At 35.7% G+C, this 22,951-nt stretch overlaps 1 protein-coding gene across 9 annotated transcripts in view; it reads left to right on the top strand.

Moving 5' to 3' along the window:
• Window positions 1-22,951, top strand: part of LOC148051043 (transcription initiation factor TFIID subunit 4-like) — a 150,731-nt gene that overhangs the window by 25,907 nt on the left and 101,873 nt on the right. For 7 of the 9 annotated variants that reach the window (XR_015700319.1, XM_087738688.1, XM_087738686.1 and 4 more), the window contains exons 8-10: window positions 7,953-8,058; window positions 12,350-12,464; window positions 19,827-19,996. Coding sequence is in view for 8 of the 9 variants with exons in the window: in XM_087738688.1 (XP_087594814.1) it covers window positions 7,953-8,058; window positions 12,350-12,464; window positions 19,827-19,996 (391 nt within the window). In the remaining variant the exon portion in view is untranslated. The remainder of the gene's footprint in view (window positions 1-7,952; window positions 8,059-12,349; window positions 12,465-19,826; window positions 19,997-22,951) is intronic. The other 2 variants (XM_087738690.1, XM_087738684.1) reach the window with 1 other exon arrangement.

Genomic DNA, 22,951 nt, shown 5'->3' with positions numbered 1-22,951 from the left:
AAGCAAGCAATCATGATGTTAACCTGAGTGGAGATTAACAATGTGAAGAGTTGTTCTGTCATCTTATTCAACATACCTATGCAATATGAGGGAGCTGAAAACTGCTAAAGTAATATATTGTGGAGATTGATCTGATGGGCAAAAGAAGTTGTTTTTCTGCCGTAAGGAGGTCATAGGTCTAGGACTGAATTTTCATCTTACTGGGTACATGAAATGACCGCTACATTTTCAAAAGGTAGCACACTGTGCAGAGCAACCATGCTTAATGCTATTCCTTTTCTGGAAAATATTTAGGGAGAAGTGAATACATTAAAAATTATAATTTATTGGCTTTATTGCAAAACTGGCTTTCTGTATTTGCTTTCAATTCATCAGTAATTAGTCAATAGAACCGAGCATGACATTAACCAAGCAGTTCTTAATGGCCCTCAAATTAGTTCTATACAGACAAAAGCAGCACCAGACAGTAAGAGTTACTGCATAAAAAAATCTTGTATACCACAACAACCATCAACTCAGGTGCCAAGCAGACAACCCAGCAGCATCTCCATATCACACTAGTAATTTTTCGTAAGTATTGACTTTTTTGTGGTGACAGTGATCACAGTCTTCGCACTTCTTAGTGCTCCCCGAAATCAGAGCACAGCAAAGAGCTGCTGGCCATCTTGCCTGGGACTTGTCCGGAAGAGGAAGATTACAGCTGGCTTGCCTAAGGGTGGCCAGCACTGATGGAGGAAACTGGCTGAGCTCCAGATTTTCCAAGCCTGGAGCTCACTGGAGAGAGTTCCAGCTGGCTTTGCAAACTGTCCAGCTGCAGAAGGGCAAGCCTGTTTTGGAATATAGATCCTTTCATACCAGCCAGTTTACAGTAGTCTAGTTTCTTTTAAAATATGGAGTATCTGTTAGCTTTTCCTTTCTTTTGACTTCTCTGTTTTACAAAGGGGTCAGATGTGGTGATACTTCTTCCAGTTATATTGACGTATCTTGCAACATGGGAATTCTGTGTACGCTGTTCAGCATGCAGTGTAGATTGCACAAAGGAGACTTCAGCATTAAAATGTATAGTGTTAGTGGAGATGAAAGAGGAGACTATTTTATTTATCTGTTTTGTAAAGTGTTGATATCATGTTCCAAAACTATGAAAAAGCTATGCTCTAAAGAGCTAGATAGTGCTGTTAGTACTAGTAACTACTTCTAGCTAGGGAAAAGGGGTATAATCTTAGGCTAATATTTTATTGATGAGACACTAATGAGATAAGCCAGCAATCGATTTTTTTAATTGTTCTAAGTGCAATGTTCAAAGTTTGTCTAAATTGTCATTCTTAGGGGGCAGGAGCTCTATGTAGCCTTATATATGCAGACATTACCTGTCTTGTTCTGGGTGTTACAGCACATAAAATTTCTATAAGAGAGGCGTTCTTTATTAAATGTGTTGAAGTTGTAAGTAGATTGATGAGTAATGGAGATTGATTAGCACTTTATATATTGAGTTGACACTGCGTCATAAGGAGAAAGTACTCCTGGAGGTTGAAGGCAATTATTAAATTTAAATGATAAAGAAACAGTAAGAAATTCAAAGTGATCCATCTCAATTAAAGCAAATTTAATTATATGCAAAGCAATATAAAGATTTGTGTAAGTCTAGGATTAGGAAAGATGCATAGAAATACACCTAGACTGTTGTTGCTGCAGCAGATTGTGCAGTGTCCAGAGGGGAGATTTCACCATCTTCTAAGTTACATTAGAATAGTATTTGCTAAACATTTACTAACGCTTTCCCAGGGACTGTCATAGTGGTTGGAGACTCCCAAAAGGTGAGATAGGTAATGGAATTTGGAAACAAGATACAACAGCAGAATAAGCATTACGTTATATGGCGATGTTCTGCTTTACTTTTTAATTCTCTATTGAAGCTTTTTCTGGCATCAGTTTTCTGTTGTTGAATGATCGTAATTTGTACATGTTTTAGTGACTCACAGGAAATAATTTTCTTTTTGTCCTGTGTGCAAGACAGCTTAGAAATGGAAGAGTAAAAGATGGCTATTTGGATAAAAGGAATAGTTTCTATTAATGAACTAATAAAGATCTAGTTGCTGACTTGGAATTTGGTGTACGCTAAAATTTAAATAAAAATGGCTGTTAAATGGTAGATGTCTGGGATCCATTAACAGGAACAAAGCCTATACTTGACAAATTGTATGCCGATTTGAAATACAGCCTAGTAGTTTTCTGAGTTGTTATCAAGGACTTTACTTTCAGAATTTTGTGGGCTGTACCTTAATATAAAGAAGATATTGGCAATGAATGCTGTTTGGAAACCAGTCACAAAAGATGGCAATTAAAGGACAAACTGGAAAGCAAAGACTGAAAGAAAAGCTTAAGAGAATTAAACACCCGTATCTTGGTCAAACACTGACTAAAGGGGAGCATAAAAAACATTTACAAATATTTTAAGGGTTTAATCATCAAAGTGTATAGATTAATTATTTAGAGTGGTCTCAGAGAGTATAAATATGAATAACAGGATATAATTAAGCAAAGTAGGATTTAGGCAAAATATCCTTACAGTAAGACAGATTACTAGATGGTAGATCAGGCTTCCAAAGGCAGTGATGAAAAAGCCATCATTGAAAACATTCAAAATTAGACCGGGTGAAATACTGTAGGAAGAATTGTATAATAAATTGGGGAGCAGGTGGAACAAGATCCACTGGCTTTTGGTTTTCTTTTTCTTCATTGCTTCTTTGAAAACGTATACTCAATGGAACAATATTATTGTCATATTAACATTAAAAATGACGTGCTGAGTTTTAAAAAAGACCTTTTTTTTATTTGGAAAGAAAAATAATTGCTTGTGCAAATTTTGAGGCACTGTTGAAAAATTGTAACTATTACAGCATGGTAAACAATGGTAAATATGAATTCTAGGCCCATAAAAGCATGAACATTGTAAGTTAATGCTGCCAGATTACATGATAGCTGAGGTTTGATATGACATTTATCTTCAGGAGTGAGTAGACTGATAAATCACAAGTGGCATAGCCACAAGTGAGTTAGCAAGTGTTTACTCATGAGTGAAGATAAATGTCATATCAGACCATAGCCATTCTGAATTTTGTACATTTGTAAGTGGCTTGTTTCTTCCTTCCTCAATGCTTTTTTATAACTTAATTGAGAGAAAAAATGCTTGGTAAAGGATATATTTTCCAAACGAATTTTTATTTTCCATTGCTTGCAGAAGCTTCTATTTCCTATGCTTTTGGTTTTTATTGGTCTATTTGATATGCTTAAGCTTTTGGGTCAGATGCTTTTGTTGTAAAGTGCAATTTATGTAAATTGAGTCAGGCAGTCAGGCTGATTTTGCAGCCCGTGTCAAGTAAGGGGAAGCATATCGTTGGGACCCCATGCATCTGCATTGGTAAAGGAGCATCTGCCTTGTTGAGACTTGAAAAATCCTTGTCCTCAAAAACTTTAGCAGCGAGTTCTAATCTAATTGTCCTAAAGGACTTTTCCTTTCAGTGGTTTGTAGGTAGTAGCTTTCATTTTTTATTTACTATTTCCTGTTTAGGTAAGAGAAAGAGAACAAAAGTTATCAGTCTTTCCCCTTTTATACATTTTATGTGCTTTGGCTGAAGTCAGTATCTCAGTCTGTATTTGTTGGTCATTTGTGTTGTTAATTATTGGTCTGTGTTCACATCTGTAATCTGTTCTTTGTCCTGCAATAACATATATGGTAGAAGATTCACACCTGTCATGGTATGATCATCACCTTTGGCTTGAGATTAGGACTAGAGAGCACTGTTACTTTATTCTCATATAGTTATTGAATCTAAGCTTTTTGAAGAAGGGCCTTAAGAAAAATGAGTATTTCAGCCGTCACCACTTTGTTATTCTGGTTATCAGTAGTAGGACTGTTAAATGTCCTTTTTTCATCTTTGTAACTGTGCTTGTTTTGTGGAAGCACCTTTGTATAAGCATCCCTTTTTACAGATGTGAAAAGAAAGTAAACTTCAGAAATGGAGAGAGTAGTTGTCCGAAGCATTCAGGAAGGGAGAGAAGGAACTTGTCTGGAGGAGCAGAGCAATGACGAGTCAAAGTCAGTGTGACTAGTGCAGCAGAAAGATGACAGTTAAGGGGAGAAGTGGGAAGATGAGATAAAAAGAAGGAGGAGAATACTTTCTTTTGTGAGAAATATGTGTCTTATTTTGCAGAAAAATGTTATTTCATAGAAAAAAAATCAGGTAACTTTTCACGTATTGCACTCGGAGAAGCGATGCCCTGACTTCCCTGCTTCAGTGTGTTTCTTGAAGAGCTCCAAAGTGCAGCAGCCTAGGAGATTATTCTTCAGCTTCTGACTGATAGATTGAGGAGGAATAAGCTGGTATATGACAGTGCTTGCTGTCTTGGCACTGTCTTGATCATAATTTTGTTTGGTAATTTTACTATTTTCCAAACTCATTATTGAATCCAGGCAATGGCTAAATCACATTAAATCTGTTTTCTGTGCCTTTGTTGTTATTGTTCTGCTGTTGTGCTTGCTGTTTTCAGTGGTGGAAATAACAAAAATGGCTTCCCTTCTTTTTAGTGGAGATGAAATGATGAACAGTTTCTGTAAACTTTGAAGACTTTTATATTCTGTCTTGTTACCTTTTCTGACTCAACACTTTTATAAGATCATTGATATTATGATTATGGATGTAGTGGTAAAAGGTTGGAAAGGATTTCTGGAGGTGTCTAGTCCAGCCTCCTGCTTACAGGTTAGCATGTTGCCCAGGGTCTCGACCAGTCATGTTTTGAGTATCTTCAAGATGACATTACACAGCCTCTCTGGGCAACCTGTTCCAGTGCTTGCCCACCCTCACGGTAATTTTTTTTTCCTTATATTAAATTGAAATTTCCTATATTCCAACTTGTGCCTATTGTGTCACCTCCCTCTGCTCTGCACCTCTGAGAGAGTCTGGCTCTATCTTCTTTACATCTTCCCATTACGTGATTGCAGACAGCAATAAGATCTCCCCTTTTCTGAAGGCTGAAGTAACGTCTCCGATAACCTCAGTATACTAAAACTTCTGTATCTTCTGTATCAGTCTGGGTTAGTAAATTGGTGCTTACAAACTGATCATTTGGGATTCACCATTCATTCAGCATACAAATAGGCAATATTAGATGGGGTACAGTCATTGTGTGTATTTTTAGGCTGTGAGAAATATGAAATAACTTGGTTAAGTTAATCATCTGCCAGACTAGCTTGCTAGTACCTTGTTCATTGTCTACACTTTTCAGGCCAAGTTAAGGACATAATAGTAATGTTTATGCTGTTGGGAAAATAGGCAAGAGGATTAGAACAGTTTGAATTATTTTATTTGATGAAGGATGGTTTAGATTGTTAAATTTTAATGCAGGGTCAATTACCTCTGATTCATCAGTTTTTACTATATCCCTTGTTTGCCTGCAAAGAAGGTTACACATTCTGTTTCAGAAACAAATTGCTAATGTTCATTCCTTAATCACTTCCAGATCTGAAGATTACATCTGTGTTGAAACGTATCTTAAAACTGTATAGAAACTGGAATTTTAGTTAGTGTAAAGTGTTGCTTTCAGTTCAGGTGCAGTTATTCCTTTTAGAGAGCACGTGCTTGTTGCTGATCAGTTTCTGTATGGAATTTAAGATGGTGATTTTGATCTGTGCCCCTTGGAAAAGCTTATTTCTCAGTCATTTTGTACACTTTTCAGCACTTTTACATGCATTGAAGTCCTAGTGCAGTGCTTGCTAAAGGACATTTTTTGAATGTATTTGACAGTAAAGAAAACATTGCCATTATTTATGTCATCTTAAATGGTTAAACACTGTTCTATCTTTAATGGTGTTAGTGGCTCATTTTTTAGGGCATTCACATGAAAATATTAATCAGGTGAAACAGAACTTGATTCTGAACTGTAGAAGTTGCTTGCTCCACAGAGAAAAAAAAAAAATCTAATTGCAGACGATTACTGTGATACCAGAGAGTAATTCTATCCACAGGTCACACACATCTCCTTTTTGGCCTGGCTTCTGGCCAGTTAAGGTATGGCTGCTTTCCTTCACTATTGTCTGAAAACTCATCCAATAAATTATTGTAAAAGTGGTAACATTCTCCTTCTTTTTCATACCAATGTAGTCTTTTTTTTTTTTCTGTGGGCTATTCTGTCTCCTTACTTACTAAAATAGACTTGTACATGTTTCCTGTGAATCAAAATGCAGTCAAATTCAGCTTTTCCCCTCATTTTCACTTATCACCTCTATATCTTTCCTGTTTTTAAGCATGGTAGCTACTTTATTCTTTCCCCTCTGAGTGTCAGTATTTACTCACTGCCTGTCCTGACCAAGTAAATTTACATCCATTTCCCCCATTTCTGTGCTTAGTACAAATGCTCCATTTTCCTTCAGTGTCCATAGTTGAAGCTGAATCCTTAATCTTTTTTCCCCTTTTCTCGTTCTGCAAGGTAGCTATTGCTAATACTTCTACATTCACAGGTTTATTATGACTTTTCAACTTTTAATATTTTAGGATGTGTAGAATACAATTTTGTAACTTCAAAATGGCCCGATTTGTTTTTTCTCCAGGCTACATTACAGGTCTTGTTCCCTCATTACTCTCTTCTTGTTTGTAGTTTTCATCTCTCTCCCTTCGATTTGGGAGCCCTGGTTCCTGCTGATGGAACAATTTCCTATTTGTGCTGTAGCCTCTTCATTCTCTACTTGTACTTGTCATTTGAAAGTGCTGTTTCTCCTTTCCTTTTCTCCATAGCATACTTTGAAGTCAGAGATTTGGCCATTCATTATTCAGCTAAATAATATGGTTTTAGATACACTTTGTAAGAATAATGCTGACTGGTGCTGAATAAAGGTGCAGTGGTCCCATTCGCTTCATCTAGCGGTGTGTAGCATGGCGTATTGTCTTCTAGGAGGGCATACTGCATCCTGTGGGTGTGAGACCGAGACGTGTAACTCGGAAACAGCAGACACATGCAGTGGGAGTAACGTAGTTGTGACTGTGAAGAGCACGTGACTTCTGAAGTTGTCACGCCTGAGCTGTGGTTGTAATCTTATTCGCAGCTATTTGCCCATGTTTTGTTTTCAAAGTTTATTTATGGATTTTTTTTTTTCCAGCTCTGCAGCATCCACACATCTTTTTGAATCTTCTGTTCATTACATCTGTGCCTGCCTTGTCCCTGATTACATGAACATATATTGTGCTGTTGCTTAGACATGATCCTTGCAGGTTTTTTCTTTTTCATTTGATTTGTTTATGCATCAAATTCTAAGTTTCTAACCCAGTGTGAGTTTTGGGTAAGGACTTCAGAACTTGGCTTAGTAGGAAGTGAAACCTTGAGAATATCCAATTAACGTTTAAAAGATGAATAGTATGATCACCACAAAACGTTGTTTTCTTTCCTGTGTATATCTGACTCTGAAACCCGTAATATTTTAATACTAAAACTTACTTTTATTACTTTTTACTTTATTTTAGTATTGAACTTACTTTTAGTATATATTTTCTTTAAAAAGAGTAGGTATATAGTGAAAGGCCTAACGGCTGTAGGTGGATACCACTAAAATTATTGCAGCATTTTCTTCTACAAAAACGCTTTTCTTCCTAGTAAAATTTCTGAAGAAAAAAGTCTAAACTTTAATATTAACCTTACTACTTTGAAATATATTTTTGATGAAGGTTGTGACATGACATTTGTGTCGAATATGATTTGATTTTTTTTTAAAAGCATAATGGCAAAATAGGTATATACACACACACACAACCACATGCATTACATGAATATGACTTTTGTCACTAGCTGGTTGTGCTTTTAGAGATCCACATGCTTATATTAGTAATTACAGGTATTAGTATATTTACGTTGTGTGTGTTTGTGTATAAAGAGTATAATATAAGTATACTTTTTTTTAATAATAGCAGATTATCCAGTCAACATCTGCTCAAACTGTGAAACGAAACCCTGCTTGCCAGACTACCCAGATTAGGATGCCAGTGGTAATAACTCAGACCATTAGACCACAAGGTATGGGTTTAAATGTTTTAGTGAGATTGTTACCTTTGTATGAATTTCGTTGTAATTACAAACTAGTAGCATGGGAAAAAATTACAGTGTTGACATTGGCAGGCTTGACATTTATTTTTTACTTCAGTACTGGCTGAGGAATGCATGTTTTCGCTATGCAGTTTCAAGGTATTTCAGACCAACACAGTGACATGTTTTGAAACAACCTTAAGACTGAACTCTCACATGCTTAGCTCCTTACCTAGCAGTTTTTCATGGAAAGTTCTGAAAGAAGTGAGGAACTTAACTCTCACTGTCCTAAGCTCTAACTCTGGGCCAAGAAAGAAAGTCTTCGTTTTTTTTCCTGAAGCCTAGAGGATGCCTCAATTTAATCCTCCTACTTTTAATTCTTACTCCTGAAGCAGAACATGATAGTCACTGTCTCTGCACCTACAGAGGTCAAGGTAGGAGTCCTAGAGAAATTTCTCAACCCATGTGCCTTCCCCCCCCTTGCCCCCACCAGAACGTTTACTCTTCGGTGAGGTTGGAGACTGACTGCCATGATTAGGCAGAGGAGCAAGAGGTGTGGTTTAAACACAGGTGGATTAATGCCTGGCTGATAATCCCACTTTTTAAGGGGGTTCTTGAAGCCTTCTTACTTTCTAATAAATATCTGTTTGTTTCCTTCCACCACTAGACCTGTTAGGCTCGGGTTTTATTTTTCCTGATTATGTATGAGAGTATCTTTTTGGATGTGGGCATTTAGATGATTGAGGGTTTGTAATGGAATACAGAGCTTGTCATCTTTAGGTATTGAATCAGAAATCAAACTAGTTTAAATCCACATAAAAGCTATTGCTGCCTATTTGACTTTATTGCTTGGCCTTTTCTCTTCTCCTTGGGAAAAGAAAGCATCAAAAACCCCAATGATCACAGTTAATAGCAGTTGATATTCTGCTTGCTGTGTTCTCTTCACAGAATCCAAAGGTTGAATGGACATGGAGACCAAGCTGTCACTGTAATCCTGTAGGCTGTTTTTCCAAGTTAGGAAGAAATGCATTTTCTTGTCATAAAAGGTGTATATTTGATAGCACTGATACTCATGTCCTGAGTTTATTAACAGGGAAGGTATTCAGCATCTTATAGCATGAACTTTCACTTCTGACTAATGTGTCTGAGAGTGAAGGCTGATTTAATGTCTTTGCTTCTTCAGTCTCTAAGTTGTGAATATCAACAGTGTGCCAAGAATTAGCATGATACTGGCATCTGTCTTTTAAACAGTGGATTCAGAATAGGAATTTATTCATGACAGCCAGTGATCAGCCAACTTAAATGGCAGCTTGGAAATGCAACTTAACTGGCAGCTTGGATTAAGGAAGACAACGGTTCATAAAGGCCAATTCATGCAAAGCCCTGCTTTCGGGTGAGCTTATTCCTATTTACAAGCTTGTTTAAGCCCACTGCTATATTATTTTAATTACACAGACAAAGCAAACAGAGTAGAAATTTAGAAAACATCCCATTGTAAAACTGGTCATTCTGCAGCCCACGTCTAGGGAAAAGTCTGCCTGTGTGCTTGCAGCTGTAAGAAATGCTGCTATGGCATAATGTCAGCAGTTTATTTTGATCTTGATATATTGTTAAAACTTTCTACTGTAAACACCAGTATAAAGATCTCTTATGCTGGCCTAGGTATTCCTGTTGAGGGAGGTAAGATACCGGAATAGGACATGGTCTAGATAGAAAATTGCAGTAGTATCATTTTTGTGGAGTGTGGCATCTAAGGATAGTTGCACCAGAACTGAGCTGACTTCCACCGAATGGTGCATTTTCCTTCTCAAATAGGAGCGAATCTCCTACTGTAATGTATCCTTACATTAATATTAATGCATCCATGTGAACGTACTGTAATGCTTTTTAAAACAGTAGTATAGATAAAGTTGGCAGGCTTTAAGGACTTACGTATTAATAAAATTACTTCCACGCCAGGGGAAGTAACACTATAGTTATTGCAAGAAAAATTCATGCTCCTTTATCAAAACACTTATCAGTATAATAATTAGGTGAATTGCATCTTATGGATGGGGGAATTGAGTCAAAGAATAAAATAATAAGCCAGAGTATTCATTGCAGCTATTTAACCTGTGCAGAAATAGAACTAGGAATTCATAAGCTCCTAAATTTGGGCTTATTTCTCTAGATCATACTACTTAACATTTGAAACGAGGACCCAGTGGTGAAAGACTCTGTATGTCATTACCAATCCCATGAAATATCTAGGCCCACAGGTGATTTTAATTTTCAAAATATGCCCTGCCTCATAATATAAATTGATGTTTTAGCCATATTTTGTGTCTAACTGCTTAATCATGCACACTTGTGATTTAAACCAGAAAACATGTATGCCATCCCAAAACTTATATTTACTTTGCCAGATCCATTTGAGTAGAATTACATATACGTGGGGTGAAAGAAAGTGAGACTTAATTTTTCCATATCCAGTGTAGACATACTGTTTTCCTGAGACCCAGAAGTTAACTACTCTGTTGCTGTACCTTTTTTTTTTTTTTGATCAAAAGTTATCGTCTGTAGAAAACAAACCATTGATACTCGTTCTAAAGGAATATAATATTAATTCTGGAGGAGTACCACTTTTACCTTAATTTTGCCATTGCAATAATTTTCAAGGTTAACACACTTTTAATCTCCTAGATGTTAATTGTAGAAAGCAGAGATCTGCTAATTTTTCTTATTGTATTATTTTTTTCCTTCCAATTCACTTAGTAGAAAACCTTTCAATTAGTTCATCTGAAATAGATAAGTGAATTATCTGGTTCATGAACTAATGTTATCTGTGACATCTCATGGACCTTGGACTATTCTGATGACAAAATATTTTTGTTCTCCAGGCTTGGAGCCTCAAGTCCTAAGTCTTGTTTTGTATTTGCTAATGTTGAGAATCCACACAACAGTTTATTTATACAGATTGAAGAACTGAATGAACACTATCAAATTAGTTTTGCTTTAAGATCATATGTTGAAGTTGATGAAGACTTCAAAATAAAAAAAGTAATGCTGGACTCATTCAAAGCTAACGCTTTTGTTTTAGCAAAGAAGTGTTCTTAAAAGGATTTGTTGGGGTAGTTGTGCTTCAGGTTTTTATAATTCATGAAAGAAAAATAATGTAACTCTACTAAGGTTCATACCATGCCATTTTTATGCAACTGAGTCATAGATGTGCAGGATTAACTTTCATGTACTTCTTGAAGTCTCAAACACTATATGTATGTAATGCTTGATAAAATTGAGTGATATACAAGAAAAAGGTGAGATCTTTTAAGTCAAGTAGACATGTGAACTAATTATTTTCACATGCCAAAACACAGGTGGGATTAAAGGAAACACGAAGTATAACCCAAGTAAACATGTGTTTAAGCAGTAAAGGAGGGCTTACTCTGAAAGTTTCATTTGTCAATGCTTTTTCAGTTGCATACTGATACAATGTTTTTAATAATAACAATACAGGTCTGTATTGTTAATTAGCAACTAATTAGCAGCATAAATTTGTAATTATTTTTTAATGGGATTTTTTCCAAATGTTGGAGAGAAATTAATATCCATTTTTTAATTTACTGTCACAAGAATCTGAATGTCCGCCACACTTTGGCTCATTTAGAAAGCCCAGTTTTACTACATATAGACCTGTAAAGTCTAGATACAGATATGAATTACTTTTAAATCATCGTTTTCAAAATAAGAAAGTAAAAGACAACCTTTATGAGGGGGGTTATGTCAAATTTTACAATAGTGCTTTTTCTTTTACATACAATATAAAACATTTTTAAATATTTAAAATGTTTTCATCTCTGAAAGTACATGGTTTTCACTGCAACAAAGAACAATGACTATATAAAAAAATGTAAAAGGCGTAGTTAATACCCTGAGTGACTGTGACTTAAAGCATCTGTATTAAGAACATTTCAAATTCTGCTTCTTTATTCTGTGCAGATTATCTAGATAAGTGGTTTACTGGCAATTGCAAACACACTTACAGCCATTATATGTATTATAACCAGTTATGGCCAATGGTTTTCAGTTTTGGAATCTTCAGTATTCTGTAAATATTGAACAAACCGTAATGTTAATATAAATTTTGTATGTTAAATTGTTCTTCTTCAGCAGTGTAATCTTTAAAAATAATAACTTCCTTTGTTTGCAATTTACAGACAGTTAAATTTAGTTCCTGGACAGAAGGTTCTTTGATGTAAATTGTCTAAGACAGCTCATAATAACATTGCTTGGTGTTTTTCAGGCACAGTAGGGAAGGCACCAACAATACAAGCCAGCAAAAGTCCTGGGGGCTTTGGTGTTCAGGTCCCTGCAAATCAGAAAAACAAGCTGAATGACCCTGGAGGTGGTTCTTTCAGGTAAAAAAATAAAAAATAATAATAAAAAAGTGCAGGGGGGTGGTTGGGGGGGATCTTAAATATAAAATAGACTTTAGAATTGGCTTAACACCAGAGGGCAGTGTTTTACAATAATTCCTGCATTTTCTTACTGTGATTGGATGACAATTTTCTTACCTAGTTCTATTTTTAAATGAGGGAGGGGGTCATGACATGTCTTGAGGATTTTTCTCTAAATATACTTTTTACTGTTTAGTAAAGCCTTCAATTCTGCAGATTAGAATAAAACTTCTGGTAAAAGGAATTATATGTATGAAGTTTTTAAAAAAAATCATGGTAGGTTTTACATATCGGATTCTAACATTCATATGGAATGTATCTTGCTGAGAAGATACTAATTGTGATGACAAGGCATCCTGTCAATACGCTTCTGCAGCTAAGCTGCAGCTATCCCCTCATCAGCATAGAGAGAATACTGTATGGTTTTGGTAGTGGGTTTTGGGGTGTTTTTTTTGTGTGTGTGTGCCGTATTGTTGCTCTTGATTTAAAGAGAAGACATTGCTGTATCTATTCTTCACGTGCTTACTTAGGTAGCAGAGGTTGGGGCGTTCTGTGAGTCCCTGTAGTAATCGGGTGCTGCAAAGGTTCAACACAGTAGCATTGATGCATTGAGCTGCTATACCAGTTCTTTTATACTTCAAACTTCTATTTTATATATGTTTTGGATGTTTTGGATATTTTTACTCTTTTTAGTGAAAAGCTAATCTTATGTTTACTGCATTTTGCTTTCACTACCATCATTTAAATTTTTTTCCATTGATGGAAGTACGTTTTATTTGTGTTTAAACACTGTCTTTCTTTGTTAAATGACAAAATATTCCTAGATTTTAATTTTCATCTTCTGGAATTCTTATGTTGCTCTGACATCATCAAACCAGTAACTAATTTTTAGGCTTATGCTTTTGCAGGTGAAGTAAAAGAGAATTTGTAGCTCTTTGAAATATCTCTGCTTTGAGGCATGTCAGTATTGCAACTAATAGTGGTAGTACTTAGTATTAATCTAGAAGCAAAATCATTCAATTTTTTATTTTCCAATGCTTTTGCCTCCCACTGAGTATTTAAATGATTTAAAATGTCTGTCGGGTTCAATTGTACTGTCTTAATAAGTATTTTTTATGTTTGTAAGTAACATGAGCATTTATTCTTCGTTAGTATAGCTTTCAATTTTACATACACCAAAAGGGACAGCATTTTTTTAACTGGATGTTGTAAACTGTGCCAGGATTGATTCTTGCATTCACTTAGTTTATACATAGAATATATTAGGTTAGCTGGAATTGTTAATTTTCCCTTGGGGAGAAGCAAATGCTCAAGGCACTGATTGATAAATCAATAAATCTTTAGTGAGTTTGGTAAATAAGCTGTCAAGGGTGTATGTCATTTTTCCTCTAGAGAACAAATTTTAGTCAGAATGAATGTGTTTGTTTCCTTGCATTGTTTTCTCCTTCAAAATAGTAAGACACAAAGCTGCATTTAAATAAGTCCATAAAATTGCAAGGATTTATTAAACAGCAGCAAAGATCAAGCTTTTTCTTGATATCTTAACAAAGAATTCAGTTGTTTGCATATTTGCATTTCAACCCCTAACCTCTCCTGAGGACAAATAGATGTCTGACTATTAAGCCTAAAGGCACAGAGCTGGAAATCTGTATTAATCCTCTGAATGCTGACTAGTTTTCCTCAACATTCCCAGCATGTGTGAAGAATGTGTTTTTAGCCAGAAGGCAAACTAGCATCTAAAGCAAAGCAAGAATTTTGAAAAATAGTTGTGTTATGTATAAATTTATTTTGCCCTTAGTGTTCTATTATTGCATATTTGTTTCATTATTTTGTATTCTGCTTTCTTTAAAATAACTTACTTGAGCTTTTCACTCTTGTGAGCAAAGTGTTGGTCACTAGAAATGGAAATGCGAACTTTGTTATTTTCAGTTTCTTCTGTTCTGGACTGTGAGAAATACAGGGAGGAATTACATAAAAGACGTAGCAGTTAGGAATTTTGCAAATGACAGCTTAGCCTTTAATGTCAGTATTTATTAATGAACTGTAAGACTGCTTACATGAGCTCACTGGATATTATAGTAGCTGTTCTATGACACAGAGTTTTCAACCCAAGACTTCTGCAATGTAAAGGTGGTGTATTCATGAAATTTTGTCACCTTTTTTGGTATTAAAATTTATCGTTGCAAAATTTTTCAGAGAGAAATACAGACAACTCCATTTAGTTGACTTTTCAACTGCATAAGGATGGAAATTTGTATTCCATTTTTTTGTAATTTTTTGTTTGGTTGTTTCACAGTAGAGATCCAGACTTACATTTGTACCATAATAGTCCAGCTAGAGGTTTCTGTAGTCAGGAGAGATGAAGCAGAAGGCCCACTGAAGTCTGCAAGGGGCCTGCATATTTGGCTACAACTGCTATGTACATCATCTAGTTTGTAACCTCAGAGCTCCCACTAACGTAATATACCACTGATGACAGTGAAAGTAGCAGAGTTTCAAAGTAATTGTTACCCATAGTTCAGATTGTGGCCAATATAAAGAACTGGTGGAAACATTTGTTCTCCCTGATACTGAGTCAGAATAATTTCAGTTGGAAGGGACCTTGGGAGGTCAACTAGTCCAACTTCTGAATCAGAGCAGGTTTGGTTAGATCAGGGACTTGTCCGGTTCTACATATCTCCAAGGATGGAAATACATGTTTGTACTCTTGTATTATCCTACCACTTCCTAACTGTATCGAGTAAGGCTCAGTGGCATTGCATGTAAAAAGAGGCAAGAACTGGACAGAACCATTCCCTTAATGTGTGTGATGATATGTTTGCCATAGTGTACCAGCTAGCCAGATGCTCCTTTTCACAGCAACCTTACGTATTTCGAAGTTATGTATAACCTCTTGGAGTCTGTTAGTATCAGGTTTCATACAGCCAATGTGATTTTTTTTTTTATTTATTTTTTTTCAGAATCAGTTCTATGAAGTGACTGAGATCATTTGAAGCTTATCTTAGTATTTATATTTTATGCTGCTGACCGGCAACATCTTAAAGTAGAGTCTACCTGGGAAGAAAAAATTTGTTTTCAGACCTCTTTTGCCTAGCCAAAAGAATCTGTTGCCTGTTATTTTATTTTTATTTTCAAAAATAAAAGTTTAATAATATAGTTCTGGCAAAATGCCTCAAAATGCATGATGTTACATCTAACAATGTGCAAAGCAGCCTGTCCTTTAAGGAGAGATAGAAAGCTAATGTAGGTGTTAAATAGATAATTTCAAAATTTTAGTCTCAAAATGGTATATGATGTGAAACCTTAAGCTTTAAGTTTCTTTGTTTTTCCAAATAAATATTTCAAGCTATAAGGTGATTGTGTATTTTTCCATATTTTTCAAAATAAAGAAAAATGCCGACCACAAACGTGGTATGTTCTGTCATCCCTTTTGCTGATCAGTGAGAAGATCCAGCATACACACCATGAATGAATTGTACGACAAAGCAGTATTAGGGAGAAATTTCAAATTAAAGCTTGAAAGTCAGAATAAGCATTATAATAAATTTGTGTAAATAGAATTTATGCCATTATAAAATGTAATATAGTAGCGGCTGTTACTGTAATCTCAAGTCACCATTTGTATCCAATGTATTTTTGTTGATCTCTGATCTTGTGATCCATGGAATTTGTAGACTTGCTTAGAGTCTTGCATACACGTAGGGACTTTGCCCTAACAACATGAAATTTCACTTTTGAGAGAGAGGGGAATCAATAGTATGATGTTGTCTCAGTTGCTTTATGTATTTTTACGGCTTATTTGGGAGCAGTTCAGTATTGCAGATTTGGACATCATTGGCTCAAATCTTACAAAGTGCATGAGAAAGAAAAACAGTATGCAATCATACAGTTAAGATTTGTTCATAAAGAAAATGCTACCAGATTTTTACAATGGCTTGTCTTAGTTTAAACAAAATCTTTGAAGCATGTTACGGACAACTGTGAAAATACTTTGTTTTTTCTTTCTTGTTTTCAAATAGGTTGGGGTTTTTTGTAATTGCACGAGTGTTTTTAATGAAGAGGGGAGGGAGAGTTGTTACAAGAGGTTGAATATAGGAGGAAGAATTGAACTCTTAGACTACTTTAAGATGTAGCTTGCATTTAGAAAGAGTTTGAAAACCCAAGCTGTCTTCTTAAAATTAGCATGCATGTTGAAATGTTAGATTTATCCCATAAGACTCAGAATTTAATGCAGTAAAAAATGGAAATAATTACTGAAACAGTATAATTAGTATGAGGACAGTAATATTTCCACCAAGAAACATGAAATTGTTAAATACTGTGCTGGGATGAAAAGGGAAAGGTACAGACAGAGAGAGTAATCATCAATCTAGATGACCACTGGATGGCATCTTTGTTCCATGGAATGATTTCTGAAAACTCACTCATCTGGACTTAAAAGTTGACTTTTATAGGAAATTGTTTGATAAGAATGCCAGCCCTCTTTATTTATAAACGCATGTGTGTTTCAGGATCCAAACTCAAGCTCTTTTTTGTGATGAAGTTCCTCAAAGTCAAAAAGGATATACTGATAGAGTTTTTCCCATTAGACTGAAAAAATTGTAATCCCAACTATGATTAAAACATCATATCTGTCTTTCATGTGACATTAAAAAAAAAAAAAGGAAAAAAAGTATTCACAGATAGTAGATTGCTGATGTAAGATGGAAGGAAAGGATTCTGTCCAGGAGTTACAGTGGTGGTCTTTATAAGTGCTATTGCATTGATTTTGATAATTTAATTGGAATCCTGGTTTGTGCCCAAATTAATTGTCTGTTTTTATTTCAGACAATATTTGTTTACTTTTAATGTGGTCACAGATCCATACTCTAAATAAAAACTGGAATAGCTAAAATGCTAAGCAGAAGGAAGGTAAAAGATTGATTGTACTTTCTTCAACTGTGAAGTAAAAGTAGAGATAAGTATAAACGTCTCTTAAAAATTGTATTCTTGAAGTCAAGAGAGCTATTGCTTGAAGGAGATGAAAGTACCACAGTCCTGGCAACCTGATGTGGAAATACAGGATTGAGACCGTATTACTTCCTGCTAGCCAGATTGTACCTAACTGTGTGATAAATGCTTGCTAGAGCAAGTGGGGTCATGGGGGCTGTATATAGAGAAAGCATATGAGTATCCTGCTCAGATAGTACTTTATCAAGACCCTTTGAGTCCTTGTGCTCAGGTCCCCTCAGCAGGCAGCAGTTCCCAGGCACTGCCGGACCCCACAGGGCAGCAGTGCTGCCTTCGCCCCCACAGAGATGTGAGGGTCCACTGGGATTGGATTTTTTTTTTTTAACTGCACAAGCTGGTTAATGTTTTGTAGGTTATTTTTATTTTGAAATTCTGGGCTCAAGTCTGTTTGCCAGTAGCTTCCATTATCTTACATAGTTATCGTAACACAAACTCAAAACTACCTTTTTATGAATTTGGTTTGGCCATGGTTTAAAAGGCCTGCTGGACTGGGGCCTTGTGAGTCCTGGGTAGATTACCTTGGGTGATACTCATTCTATTTCAGGCATTGAGGATTTTACACACACACACACACCCCCATCTTAGTTTTTCCCCTTTTTCAGTTTTAGTTGCTGTTTTTCATTTGTAGGTAGAACCTTTTGAACTCGTCACTGAATATTTAAGTCACTGTTAGTTGTTATGCAGCCAAGTATGTTTATCAGCTGTGATTCTTGGGGGCAGTTTCATAACTGGTTGGACAAGGCCAAAGAGTAGTTCAGTCATCTATGCACTGAATGCATAGGAGCCCAGTTTCTTCATGGTGGCTCCTGTGGCCCTCCTGTGAGTATCACATACATACCATGTGAAACGTAAAAATTAAAATCCTTTAGACTCAGCATGAAAACCATCATGGCAGGAAATCAATTTTGTGACACTGTCCTCGGGAATTTCATTGGAAGAGAAGAAATCAAGTGCTTAGCACTCATAGAAAATAATAAAAGCTCATTTGTGCAGCACTTTTCTGACAATCATTGTAAAATTTTCCATTTTCTGCCTCAAGTGTTCACCACATTTCTCCAGGTTTATACAAACAAAAATCCCTTCTTAACTTCTTCCCGCAAAAGAAAACAAAAGCAGTATCTAACAAACCACAGCTGTCTTCCACCAAAACTGGCTGCTCTAGTGCAGATATCGAGGAGAGTATGGGAGGACCTAGATTATGGATTTCTTTCCTTTTGTTCTCAGACCTTACTTGTAACTTTTGGTTTTTACTGTAGGCATTAAATTTGTTACAAGTGACAGAAAGTATTCTAGGATGACATCTATGTAGTAATTTTAAAAAAAATCTTCTAAATTAAGCTCTTATTTGTTTGCTTTATGCAGTAATAGGAGGCTGGACTTGGATATATGCGGATCTTTTCCATATGTATATTCTCAAAGGTTGTGTAATCGCTCCTAGAATATGTTGAAATACAGTGTTCATGTCAGTAATAGCTCCTAAACAGAATGTGCTAAAAACAGGTGGTTGTTTCTGCAGTTGTAAGTCATACGTCATAGAGGTAGGAGGTAAAAGATACTTGGAAGATACAGGTATGGGAACTCCAACTTGTTAGTCAGTACTTCCTCAAGCTGTTAGGAAGGGTATCGCAGGGCAAACAGAGGCCTGGGAAGTGCTGCTATCATCTTCTCAAATGCAGCTCATTTTTCTAAAACCAGTTGACATGTTCAACTGATTTTTGTATGTTGCCAGAGAAAATACCAGTGCATATTCAAATCACACTTGGAACCCAAACTTACTTATGAACTCATCATGGTCAAAGAATTTTTCCTGACTATTGCTGAAAATGCTTTAGGTGCCCATTTTGATAGGAACTTGTGAAACTGTGCAGGATTCCAAATTCATGTTATTGCTTTTAATGTCCGTGGGGTTTTTATTTATTTTATCATTTTACTCCTAGTTTTCAGTATAAAGAGAATAACCAAATGCTCCATCTTTAGTGGTGATCACTGCCTTTAGTTTCCTGACCATCCTGGTTTCATTAATATCACTGACTCTTGGATGACAAAAACACACCTCTGTCACACCTTCTGTTACAGGCAAATTTTCCTGCGTCTAAAGCTTTCCTAATATGATCAGAGAAATATTTAGTTATTTCTGAATCTAGAATATATTCTATAAAAATGGAGACCCTCTTGGTTGTGCCTCAACTTGGCCCAGCCACTGGGCATATTGCATGATGATTACTTTTGGAGAAGCAGATAATGTACAAAGTGAATATATCCCATGCAGAATTATTTTTGTGTGTGTTTTGTTTTTTTTTTTTCTCGTTATAGAGATGATGATGACATCAATGATGTTGCCTCTATGGCTGGCGTCAATCTTAATGAAGAAAGTGCCCGAATTATGGCTACCAACTCTGACTTGGTTGGAACCCAGATACAGTCCTGTAAAGATGAACCCTTTCTTGCTGCTATACCTCTACATAAACGCATACTTGAAATGGGTGAGAAACACGTACTTTCCTTTTGATAGTGTTTCCTTTGGAGTTCTGCGATTCTGAGTAACAAAATATGCTTAGCACTTAAGATTGTTTTTTAAGCATTTTATTACGTAATCTTGTATTACTAAACTTTCAAGGTTTTATGATAAAAGTAATCTAGTTATCTCAAGTTGGAAAAAAGTAGCTTACTGATACTTCTATACTTCATGCTTTCCCCATGTTTTTTATATCCAAGGATCTCAAAGCTCTTTGCAAACATTAATTATTTCTCACAATCCTCCTTCATGTTTTACACATGAGAAGATTGAAACAGAAGTAAAGTAAGTAGTACAGGTCACAGAGGACACCTGTGAATAACATTTAACAGACTGTTGAAGTTATCTGTCAGGATTTTCTTTCCCCATACAAACCAGTTACTCAGTTCTTAACACCTGCATCTATTTAAGTTCATAGTGATTTTCTTACAGCATTTTTTCCAAAAGGAGTATTTATTTATGCTGGCAAAAAGGTATATTTATTTATTCTGCCATTTGAAAATAGAAGTTAAAAACTTTAGTAGAAAAAAAAAATTCAAAATCAGTGATGTTTTAAGGTTAGTAAGTATGCTCAGAATGTATTTTGTATGACATACTTCATTAATATACTATATATGTTCTAGTATCTAAATTTTTTTTTTTTTTTAACGTGATTTTGGTAATATTTTCAGAGCCATCAGTGTCTTAAGATACTAAGCTCAATTTGTTTAGGGGCATAAATCATAAATTTCTTTTACAACTATGCTTACGTCACTAGTTAAATTTGTAAAATTTTTAGAGATCTAGTTCTCATAACTTTAAAGATGAGACCAAAATCTTGTTACAAATCAGTACAGTTAGGTTTTTAAGTTATGCAGTTACTTCTGAAGTGTTATTTGTGTTTATGTTCATTGAATTAATGGAAGCCTTTTTATATTGCAGTTGCAGGCAAAGTTCTTCATTGACTTATTGTCAAGCTTCACTCTTGTGTTTTAATTAGCGCCCTTTTAAGTTCTCATTCAGAGAAATGAATTATTTTGCATGCTATAGTTATCATGTTGCGATGATGTGATGATGGTATTACGCGATGCAGCGTGGGAAAGCATATGTGCAACGCTTTGTAAGATGACTTGCCACCACCTGAGATAGGAAGCCAGCGAGGTTTTAATGAAATTTGTTTGAGAAGCTCTTGTGAGGGATGCTCACGTAATATTTATACAGGTGTAAGAAAACAAAAAGGAAACAGACATAAAACTGTTAAAAAGAATGGGAAATCAGTAATGAATTTGCCATATAAGCCTTAATGAACTGTCTGGGTGTAACAATTGCTGCACAACATGAAGCTGTAATTACAAGTGCAGGACTTACAGGAATCTGTACATACTTTAAGAGCCACAGAACCCATCACACTATTCATCACTGCCTTTTGGGGTTTGCTCCTCTGAGGAACAAATCCCTATGGCTGTTTTTGAAGCTTTATTGGCTTTGATAATTGAAATGAAACTTTCAAAGCTTTTAAAAGCAGCTGCAGGGATTTACTTCTCAAAAGCAGTGAATCCAGAAGAGCGGCCACTCCTAGTGATCTCCTGCAGCCACTTTTAGAGCTTTATTTTGGCTTTACATGAAGCCTTTTATAGTTTTGAAAGTGGCTGTGGGGTTCACTAGTGGCTACTATCTGGGATCTGTGGCTCTTGAGGAGAGAATTCCTTCAGCTGATTTTGAAGTTTTAGAAGCTTGGTTTTCACTGTGTGTGGCCAGATTTGTTGTTTGCATAGGACCACACACAAATTTAGTAGTTTGTGCTACTGGGCACTTAAAATAATGACGTTATAAGTTCACGACAAAACTCAGCCTCACCATATGTTGCTGTGCCTAGACACACCAGGACTAAGCAAAGGAGGCTGTGACCTTCTCAAGCACATTAGGAAAAAGAGTTATGTGAGTCCTCGTTCTTCTGTTTTTGTTATGCCTGTTGACAAATGAGATAAAATAGATTGTTTCTTCTTACTTTTACCTGAACATGACTTAAGGAGACCTTATTTTCTACCTTTAAATCTATTAATATTTAATGATCACTTTAGTTTTAGGGCATGTTTTTAATGTTTTAGTAAAAGAGAGATTTGTGGTATGTACAGTATTAGGAAACTGCTCTTCTCTCCTTTCTCAGAAGCTAGATCTTTCAAGTTTTCTGTAATATTAATCTACTTCTCTCTTTTCTGAGTAAGAGTTCTGTCGAGCAACTCAGTAGTGTTCCCCAAAGGCTGTTTCAGAGATTGTGCTTCCATTCACCAGAGTCAGAATATAAACTGCTAAAGTGAGAGCAGATGCTATTCAGTCTTTGGCAGCAACCACCAGCCAAATGCCTCAAAGTTATAGTGAAAGAGGTTTCTTAAGATATTGTACGTTCTTATCTCTGCTGTAACTTGGCAGTGTTATCATCCAAAGTTTATTTTAAATCTAAATGACTAATATTATTATTGATCCTTTTAAATGGAAGAAGTAACTGAAAGGTAATGCATGCAAAGATGCTCATCCACTTCCCACATGCTTCCTTATCCAATTTTGTATCTAGTCATCTTTGGCTGGTATTTGTTTGCCATTTGTTCATACAGGAAGACAGGGCTGTGATGGTTTCAAATTCTTCTTTGATGCAAAATCAAGAGTGGGTATTTCTTAGCAGATAATATATTTCTTTTGCTATTCCATTCAGGATCGTAAAACTTTAAACCCTGATCTTTCTACGTGACAGCACAGCACAATGAAACATATGCAAAGAGCTGTAAGGCTTTTGTTTCTCTTTTTGGGAAGCTGAGATGCAGAGGTTCATGTTCTCCATGCATGTGCATGCTGATGTGCATACAAACTCTTAAAACTTTCTAGGTCTTTAACTTTATTAGTAAAATGGGTAGTATTTCTTTAAAGGGCGAGATAAGCCCATTAGACC

This window comes from Nipponia nippon, unplaced genomic scaffold (assembly GCF_047370975.1).
Source record: "Nipponia nippon isolate SJK-2023a ecotype South Korea unplaced genomic scaffold, ASM4737097v1 scaffold_7, whole genome shotgun sequence".
Lineage (NCBI taxonomy): Eukaryota > Metazoa > Chordata > Aves > Pelecaniformes > Threskiornithidae > Nipponia > Nipponia nippon.
This window is presented reverse-complemented; position numbering and strand designations above follow the sequence as displayed.